Below are 10,402 nucleotides of genomic sequence, written 5' to 3'. Positions count from 1 at the left end.
ATTAATGTGAAAAGAAATTAGCAACCGTACTTGCAAAAAGGTGTCTTGCTCCATAAATGCTAATAAAAACATACCTATACCAAAAAAAATGCAAAAAAACCCTCCACCATCATTTGACGATTGAAGATCAAATAAAAGAAATTATTGTAAATAGTAATTGAAACCGTAGAAAAATACTCTTATTCTTGAAAATCTCAATATATAAATTTATTCATAAACTTTCCAAAAACAAAAATTGAAGAATTAATCTCCACCCTTGGATCCCTGAGTATGGACCAAATAATGTTTGCGGTATAGCAATAATTCTATTTGGCTTTCCTCCTTCCATGGCTTCGTCAGCAGTCGCCAGCTTCACTCATCTCCACCATCAGACGATTTGCAAGACACCCGTGCTTGATGCGGGTATGTGTGTGTGTGTGTGTGTGTGAGAGAGAGAGAGAGAGAGAGAGAGAGAGAGAGAGAGAGAATATCCCAACCTTTGCATTTACGTCGATGCAGCCTCTTCTCGTGGCCATTCAAACAGGGGACTTTCCTCCAGTAAGCAACTTGCCAAGGTCGAAGAGCCAGGGAAGCGGTCTCTGAAATGCACAAGCTTGATCAATGGAGCCAGCGCTGGTTTGGCCGGTCTCATCGTCTTCACAGGTAAACCCATTATTGTACTTAATGAAGAAAATTTATATTTCAAATCATCAAATTTCATGAGATGACATGTGAGGCCCCCCTCCCCACCCCTGCTGCCCCTGCAAGACACACGTATGCACAGATTGTGCCCCTGGCCCCACCCCCGACACACACACGCTCTCGCGCGCGCGCGCACACACACACACACATTGTGCCCCTGGTCTCATAGATTGAAGCGGATGGTCAATGCCCCTCTCTCCGTTACCTAGAGTTCAAACATATGTTTCAAGAGGAAGCTCCAATGTGCACATCTGTAGATTGGGAATGCAACCATATGACCTATCATACTCATCCTTTTCTAGAACGGTGGGGGGGTGTAGTTGAGCTAGTCCTCTTGATCCACATACACCACCAGCTACAGGGCTTCACTTTTGAAAACCTCCTTTGAGCTATAAACTTGATGGGCCCTTACAGCTGAAATGAGGTATCTGCATGAAATGGGTGCACTCCAAACTTCACCAGAATGGTGGGGTGTGGGAGAAGGTTTGTTGCATATGAGAGTCGTGTAGTCTATCGAACTCCAGTCCAATGATGTTGGATCTACTGCTGAGAATGGTAATTTACACATAGTTGCCGGCCTGACCATTGTGCACAATGAGCAACTTGTGCCTTTTATAAGCCTTGGCAAGTCCTAGTGGATTGGCCCACTGCCGGTCGGCCAGGTCCTGGACAATATATTCTTCAAAAGCTGCACCTAAAGGTCTTTTCCTCCTTCCAGCATTGGCCGACAACCTTCCAGTGTCCTCCACAAGTCTTTCACTGCTTACTCAAGTAGCACATGCTCCAAAATCAGGTTCTTATCTATGTCTTTATCTTGTTGCCTCTTCAAGATTAGCCTTGGGATTAGCCAGTGCATGCCTTGCACATGACACATAGTTGCCGGCCTGACCAATGTGCACGTCAGCACAAAGGCGTCCGCACACACAACCCCCAGAGCTTCAACTTGCAGAGTATTCATCTTAGCCTTCTACTACTATGGAGGACCAAACCCACTGGCATGGCAATCTAGCTCCAGCGGATTGGCAGCAAGCTTTGTAGTAGATGTAGCAGCAGTTTCAATAGCAACTTCAAGAGTCCATGGCCACATTGTCTTCTCAGCTCTAGCGGCTTGGCATACGGATCGTTAGGTGGAAGGTGACAATCGTAAGACTCTCTATCGTCTTTTGTAAGCTAGTAAAACAAAGAAATTGGAATTTAAACCCCCTGAGTCCTATGGGAGGACAACGCAATAAGCGTACACTTGAACAATGGCTTTACAAACTTCGCCTGTATTTTGACTCGATGGTCCTTACCGATGCCAAGAAGATTACATTTGTTGCGTCCTTATTTAAGGATACTGCCTTACTTTGGTGGCAATGGCGACAACATGTTGGAAAAACGGTTATGACATGGGAAAAATTTGAGCGGGTCATTCGTAAGGAGTTCATTTCTGCCAATGCAAATTTTCAAGTCCGAACTCGTTTACGTCACTTGGACCAAACTAGTTCTTTGGCTTGTTATATCTAGCAATTCACTAATCCGATATCGGAGATTGATTCTTTGTCCCCAGCGGACGAGTTTCATGCCTTCATTGAAGTTTTAAACTGGACACTTCGTATCGATATGCAAAAGTACAACCCTGTCGATCTTGTTACCGCCATTTATTATGCCGAGCATATTCAAGATCTGAATCTGAATTCTCAAACATCGGCCTCTCAAGGTCATTATAGCAATGGTTCACGTATGGCTCGTGAAGGTTATTAACAATCCTCATCAGATAACTTTCAATGCTGATCTAACATCCCTTGGCAACATTCGCAGCAACCTTGCCAGCAGGAAGGGACATCTTTTAATGATTCTCAGTGTTAGCAGTTCCTTCAACCACGTGCATCTGATTTTGGACGGGACTCTGGACGTGACCAATCTTGCACTCCTTGTCCTGGAGTAGCTTCGCCTTCTCGTGAACAACAAAAGATAGGATTGTGTATAATTTGTAATGGCAACCATAGATGGTTTGAATGCCCTAAACGACCCAATGCTTCTCAAAACCGTAATATGGAACCTTCAACTTCAGAAGACTGCTCTGATAAAGCAAAACATGTAGTAGCTCATGCACTTTGTGTTAATCTTAATCTTGACACATGTATGGTAAACTTTATTGAGTTAGTTGATGAGAGCATCGAGGATTCTTCCAGCATGACTTGAGATAAACAACAAGATGATATTGAAAAGTCCTTGGATGAGTCACCAATGATGGATTTCTTTGAAGACACAAAGATTACAAAAGAGGATATAACACTTGTTTCAACCTTACCCACATGGGATGACACAATTGACATCAAACAAGATGATAATGTTTTCAATATTGTAAAGAATTTCAAGCATTCTTCTAACAACTTGGATGAGTACTTTACTACTATGAAAATGGACACTTTAGTAGATACTATTCAGGTATCATCGAGAGAATTCATGGTTAAACCTTTAGATTCTTCTACAGCGCAATATAGCCAAGTCAACTTCAAGCCCAACATTTGGAAGCAAACAAAGAAAAAGACATTAAAGAATGATGCTACGACTTGAGATTTAGCATTTAAAGCACAACAATAAGACAATAGAGGAAATTTTTTCAAGATTTCTTAGTGCGAGCTTCGCCACAAGCATAAAGGGCCTTATGACAAAGATCTTCAGCAACATTAGAAGTCTCTTATTTAGCCGGAGTCTTATTTTAAAGTAGGAGGAAATGTCACGATTGTGACTTAATCTCTCTAATTACTATTGATTAGCCTTCAATCATTGGAAGGACACCAGTGAAGGGTCACATCCTGTCACACAAGTCATCATGAAAGGACACGTCTATTCAAAGGGATACATCTATTGATCAAAGGACATATCTGTATGTCCAAAGGACATAACTATTCATTCAAGAGTCACACCCTTTCATTAGGGATGTTCCTCTTCATTTGTACCTATTCAGGCCCTATTTAACAAAGCCTTGTGTCTCAATGCAACAACACAACTTTTTGCTCTTTGTCTCATGTTTGCTCAAGTATTTAAACATTAAGATCTTATAATCATGTTTAATTAATTGCCAAGCACTTGTTGCTGCTGCTGTTGCTGCCGCCTACAGAGCACCAACTGCCACCTGCACTTTGGCCACCGCTTGAACGTGCTGCCCCTGGGTCACACCATCTGCAACCAGCTGGCTTGCACCAGAATCGCCATCTTTGTACCTGGCCGCCGCCAACTCCTACTGGCTGCCAGCACTTTTGCCATCTAGAGCTGTTGTCTAAGAGCCATCAGTTCTTGAATAAATTTTTGAAAGGGGGCGGGGCCTGTTCCTCGCTCAATGTGGTGTACTGTACAAGGATTGTTCTTGAATTTATTCCTGAAAGGGGTGGGGCCTGTTTCCCGCTCAGTGTGGTATATTGTTGTAACATGCAGCGGAAGTATTCATAATTAAGGATCCAGTCACACAAGTCTCACACCACCTTCTGTATCTTGAGTTTCACGAGTTTAGCAATCCACTTTTATGACTTCAAACTATAAGAGAGAGAGAGAGAGAGAGAGAGAGAGAGAGAGAGAGAGAGATTGTACTCCAGATTGGGTCCCGAATTACCCACTGAAGGGTCCCCTATCCTGTTACTGGAGTAGTATTTGCTTTTATTACTTTGAAGAGAATGACTTTGGACTGACGATAAGCCAAACACAAGATCTCGGAGAACCAAGAGTCGGGCTGAATTGTACACGGCTGTAGAAGCACCAATAATGATCGATCTCAAGCCTATGCACTCTTCCCAATGGATGTAGGAAGGTTGCAAATCTAAGGTTGAGAGAAGGGGCTGATTGGGACTGTTCTAGGCTGTGTGTATATGCTGAAAAGAATGAATGAATGCGTTTTACCTTCACCAATAGGGCTGTAGCAAAACGATGATATGTATGAATGCTGAAAACCGTATGTATGCTGAAAATGCAAGGTACTGAAGTGCTTCTACGGGCTGAATGCTCTTGATGTTGCGTTTTGATGATGGACTGAATGCTTCATGCGTTGATGCTCCTTGTGCTGAAGGGAAACGCTTGACTCCAATGAGTTATGAGATGGAATGAGTGATGCAAGGCTGAGCTATTTATATGCCTTTCATGTGCAGGTCGGCTGGCTGAAAGCTGGCTGACTGCAACATGTCTTGCATAAATGGATAATGTTGATAATAATATGGTAAAAATGCAAGTTAAATGCTATAAAATATGGGAAAAATATTGGATGATATTCTGAGTCTTCTGCAATGATCTAGACGGTCTATATGCATATGGGATGAATGATATGCAAAATGCAGACATGATTTGATGCAGATCCTAAGGTTTCTATGACTTGTATATGCATGAATGATTCTCTCCAAGTGGGTTAAGGGACTTTGATCGACTGACTGACTGTCTAAGGCTGAGGAATGACCTACGTAGCTCGTGCCTGACATATCCTGGACTGAGGATTACAATGGGGTCACGGCGTACGACAAATATCATCCTAGAGGGTGCTAATACTGTACAATATTGCACTGATGATGATGAGCCATCTTGTCACCATGCACTACAGTGCTGAGTGCATGTGACATTCCCTCCTACTTAGGTTGGCGGCAGGTTCATGGCTTCCAAGTAGTTCGCCAACGTCTGGGGGTACTCTTGAAAGAACTCCTCATCTAGCCAAACGGCTTCGTGGATACCTCGATCTTGGAACTTCGTGTAGAACGAACGTATTCGTCGACCGAAACTATGCTTCCAACGATGAAGAAGGATTTGCTGAGGCTCAATGACTTCTACTGCGTCTACGACATCTGGCTGCTGTTCATCTGAACATCAAACACTTTTGGTCCAACATATGGTTCTAGCCAAGAAACATGGAAAACATCATGCATTTTCCAATTGTTAGGCAACTTTAACTTCATGGAGACATCACTTATCTTTTTAACTATCGAAAAGGGTCCAAAACGACGAAAAGAAAGCTTGGGACAACGTTTGCTCACTTGTTTGAATCTCTGTTTCATGATGCGCGAATAGACCTAATCCCCTTCCTTGAATTGACATCTCATCTAGACTTATTTGCCTGTCTGCTATAAGCTTCCTTCCTGGGCTTTGGTCAAGCGGTCTTTAACTGATTCAATGATTTCAAAAAATACTTCCATCGTTTTGTTAGCCTCAAGAGATGGAGACGTCATTCTCGTCAGAGAAACGGCGACCAAAGGCTGCCTCATACAGAGTCTGTCCGACACTAGATGAATGAGTATCGTTCAAGATGGTTTGGACCAATGGAAGATAATGTTCCCATTTGGACTGCTGGTCATGACAATATGACTTGAGAACATAAAAAGCCAACTGGTTATAGATTTCTGTTTGGCCGTTTGTCTGTGGATGGAATGCACTAGACAACTGTAACTTGGTTCCAAAGGTTTTGAATAATGCCCTCCAAAAATGTGAGGTGAACTTGGAATCCCTATTTGATGTAATGGTGCTAGGCAAACCACAAATGGGGTACTAATGCTTGAGAAAAAGGTGGGCTACATCCTCAGCTGTGGCCGTATGCTTGCATGGGATGAGCATGTAGAACTTACTGAAGCGATCCACAATGGGAAAACACTGACAGGATCTGGTGGATGCTAGTAGAGGCCCTACAAAGTCCATAGAAATGTTGATGAAAGGTCCGTCGGGGATAGGCAAAGGTTGAAGTAACCCAGCCTTCTTTGTATGTGAAACTTTAACTTTTTGACAAATCTTACAGGCTTGAACATGTGAATATACATCACGCCTCATTTATGGCCAATAAAAGGAATGTTCCAATTTCTTGAGGGTATTGTTGATACCTCTATGTTCTCCAACTAAGGAGTTATGGACATCATGGAGAAGAACTGCTTGCTTTTTTCGAATGACACAGAGGCGGTTCTTGAAGAACAATCAACTGTTCTGTACTGAATAATGGCTAGGCTCAGAGGTGAGGGCCAAATTGTATTGAGTACCAAACTCAAGGGAGTTGACATACTGGTCTTTTATGCTATCTAAGTCTTTTGCAGTGATTTTGAGAATGGTAGACTCTTGCATTGCCTGGATGTTGACCTTTCGACTAAGAGCATCTGCGATTGGGTTATGCTTACCAGGGATGTACTTGAGCATTCCTCCAAATTGTTGGAAGAGCTGACTCCATCTGGCTTGCCGATCACTCCACCGGGCACTTGGCATGGTTTGAAGCCACTTAAGTGCTTGGTGGTCTGTTTTGACTGTGAAAACCTGTCCATAAAGGAAAGGCTTCCAATGTTTGAGCGCTGTGATCACACCCAAAAGCTGTTTGTCATAAACCGAATAATTCTTTTCAGCAAGATCCAACTTTCTACTGTAGTAGGCCACGGGTCTATTGTCCTGCTAGAGAACTGCACCTATGGCTACATTGCTGGCATCGGTAATGACCTCAAAAGGTTCATCCCAAGATGCGAACTTCAAAACAGGCGCTTCTGAGGCAGCTTTCTCGAATGCACGGAATGCATCAAGCGCCTTGCCTGTGATGACTGAGACTTTTTGTCTACGAGTCTTCACCCCCTTGAGTAAGTCGGTGAGAGGTGCTGCAAGGTTGGAAAACTGGTGAACATGCGTGCTGTAGGCTTGGCAAAGACCTACGAAAGAACGGATCTCTTGGGCGGTCTGAGGGATGTCTCAATCCAAGATATCTTGAACCTTTGAGGGGTCCAATCGAATCCCATCGGAACTGATGATATAGCCCAAGTATTGAACCTCTGTAACGCCGAAGATAGACTTTTTGGCGTTTATGTAGAGTCCATTATCTCGCAAAGTTGCATGACTTTCGCCACATCTTTCTCATGCTGCTCTGTAGTGGCTGAGAAGACAAGTATGTTATCAAGAAATATGAAAACACACTTACCAATGAGGATTGCAAAAATCCTGGATTTCATTTTATTGAAGGTTGCGGGTACATTGGTAAGCCCAAAAGGCATGACTAGGAACTCATAGTGACCACGCTTTGTTCGGAAAGCTGTTTTTGGAATGTTAGCTTCGAAAATGGGGACCTGATGGAAACCACTCTTGAGGTCGATCTTAGTGAAAAATTTTGCACCGTCTAAACGCTCCAAAATGTACTCAATCCTTGGCATAGGAAACTTATTCTTAATGGTGAGTTTGTTCAATGCCTTGTAGTCTACACAAAGGCGTGCAGACTTGTCCTTCTTTTGGACAAAGAGGATGGGTGCACCAAATGGTGAGGAAGAAGGCTGAACAAATCCGGCTCAGAGGAGCTCAGATAATTGCTTTTCTAGCTCGCCCTCTAAAGTCTTGGAAAGACGATAGGGGAACGTGCTAGGAGGTTCTGATCCAGGGACCAAATCGATATGATGGTCCTCAGGACGTGATGGGGGAAGACTGGGCGGGAGATCGTCCCTAAGCATAATGTCCTGATGTCTATCCAGGAGGTCTGCTAACTGTGGGACTGGGGATGAAGATGAGATAGCTGCCACTAATGAGGTAGAGGCTGTCTGAGCACGAACATAGAGCAGTGCTCCTTCCGCTCCCTTTGCTGATAGCTCGTCGGGCCTGGAGATGAGAAATCAATCGGATGCCAAGAATGCTTCTATCCCCACGAATCATGACGGGCTTAGGAAAACCTTTACAGATAGTAAAAGTGTTCTGCCCCCAATCGGGAATAGGCTCATATTGATGAAACCACTGGATTCCTAAGATCATGTCACACCCCATAAGAGGCGAGACAATGAAATCTCGTTGGAATGAGGCCTTTTGAACTACAAAGGCAAATTGCTATGCCTTCTAAGATATGTGGGTGCGGAGACCAGGTGTGAACCTGTCCACATCCAAATGATATGGCACTAATGTGCAGCTCATTTTGTTAGCCAACTGGGAAGAGATGGCGTCCTTAGAACTGCCCATGTCAAATAGGACTACAAACTGTCGGCCCTTGGCAGAGCCATAAGCTCGGATAAGGTTTTTCTGTGTAGCATTGCTCTCACCCTTTTGCTTAGCATCAAATACCACGGATGGCATAGGATGCATAGAAGGTAAAAGTTGAACTGCATTTGTGGTAGTAGGCGGGGCCGGAGGAGCAGGAGATGCTGGAAGAAGGGACTTTGGAGGCTTGCTCCGCTTGCCATTTCTGGCAATCCTTCTTGCCATGCCTAATGGTATGACATAAAAAACATTTTTTTTCTGACTGGTATTTCCTTTGCTCCTCTGGAGGAAGGTGTAACTCGCCCGGGGGACTAGGGCCTTTGACACACTTGTTGATACCATCAATGCATATTAAAACATTAAACATAGCCACAGCCTTAACACATATCCATCATCACTTTGCATAAAACATAAAGCTCGACAAAACATCCACAAATGCTGAAAATGGAGCTTGCACACGTGACACCGCATAGAGGCCGGAATGGGCCGACCCCCCCCTTGGAGTATTTTATTACCCAAGGAGAATAATATCATGTACAAGCTTTGAGGGCCTTACTCTCCCCACGGGAGATGCCGGATTATCCCTATACAAATGCCATAACACAGCCCAACACAAGGCTACCAAAGCGGAACATAGGCTGTAGAAATGCCGAGCCAACAATATAATCCATATACCTCCGTGTGGGTACTGATTCTTCCTCAAAAACCACGGGTCTTCATGCAATAGAGCTGGTACAGCAAGTACAACTCTCCATTCAGCCGGTACAGCCGGTACAGTGGCTGGTACAGCCGGTACAGTGGCTGGTACAGCCGGTACGATGGCTGGTACAGCAGGTACAGCAAGTACAGAAGCTGGTACAGCAAGTACAGTGGCTGGTACAGCTGGTACGGTGGCTGGTACAACAGGTACAGCAAGTACAAATGTTGGTACAGCAAGTACAATGGCTAGAAACCATAATAAATGATTAAATACCCTTGCCTTCAGTATTTCTTCGCGATGGAAGCCTCCAAAACAGTCCCCAACAGCCGGTATCCTTCATGGGCAGCCTTCAAGAGAGAGAGAAAGAGAGTAGCCATCATTAGGGCAGCTTGTAACGGTGGTAGAGCTAGTGTGCAGCAAGAGAGCCTCCATTAATGAAGAGAGAGGGCTCCAATTTATAGATTTGGGCCTCCCATGAGCTAAAATGGCAAGAGAAGGCTACAATGACAAGTGGAGAGCCACACAATAGCTGAAGTGACAAGTGTGAGGCCAGTCCTTCCATAATCTTTACCTCTAAAAATATCCCAACTAGTAGACATTCTGTCATAGGTACTTTGCCAACTCTTGGTATCTGCTCAATTCCAGATGTAATGACGCGAACAGAATTTCCATCGGAGTCGAGCCAAAAATAGCAACTCTCCTAAATTTTAGGAGTGTGGTCCTTTGTATTCTAGGATAATCCCCCATTCCCAAAGCTTGTACTTTCCAAATATTTAAACATCCTGGAGTCCACCAGACCCCTTTCAGACTGGGAAATGTCCAGGCTGGTGACAGAAGGTAGCCTCCAGTGATGTCTGCTTTAGCCTTTTCCTCAGGGGTTTTCTTAGGCTTGAAGTCCTTATCCTTCTTACCCCTGATTTAGAGCGATTACTGCCGTCCTTCTTAGCATCTTTAGAAGATGCATTACCTTTCCCTGGCTGTGCAGTAGATTGCTGCTGCTGGGGTTTGGTACTAGGTTGCGCGACTGCTTAGGCTTGTCTCCGTTCATCTTCATTTCTTCATTTTTAGCCAAAGTCAAAGCCCAGTCGTATG

At 44.0% G+C, this 10,402-nt stretch overlaps 1 protein-coding gene across 1 annotated transcript in view; it reads left to right on the top strand.

Annotated features, from left to right (window-relative positions):
* Positions 1 to 243: 243 nt before the first annotated feature.
* Positions 244 to 10,402, top strand: part of CCDA (cytochrome c biogenesis protein family) — a 62,874-nt gene continuing 52,715 nt past the window's right edge. Inside the window, exons 1-2 of the mRNA XM_086776633.1 lie at positions 244 to 402; positions 499 to 642. Of these exons, the coding sequence (XP_086632759.1) occupies positions 327 to 402; positions 499 to 642 (220 nt within the window). The 5' untranslated portion in view covers positions 244 to 326. The remainder of the gene's footprint in view (positions 403 to 498; positions 643 to 10,402) is intronic.

This window comes from Cibotium barometz, chromosome 37 (assembly GCF_041138505.1).
Source record: "Cibotium barometz isolate CiBa-2024 chromosome 37, ASM4113850v1, whole genome shotgun sequence".
Lineage (NCBI taxonomy): Eukaryota > Viridiplantae > Streptophyta > Polypodiopsida > Cyatheales > Cibotiaceae > Cibotium > Cibotium barometz.
Note: the sequence above shows the minus strand (reverse complement) of the source record. Positions and strands in the feature narration are given on the sequence as shown.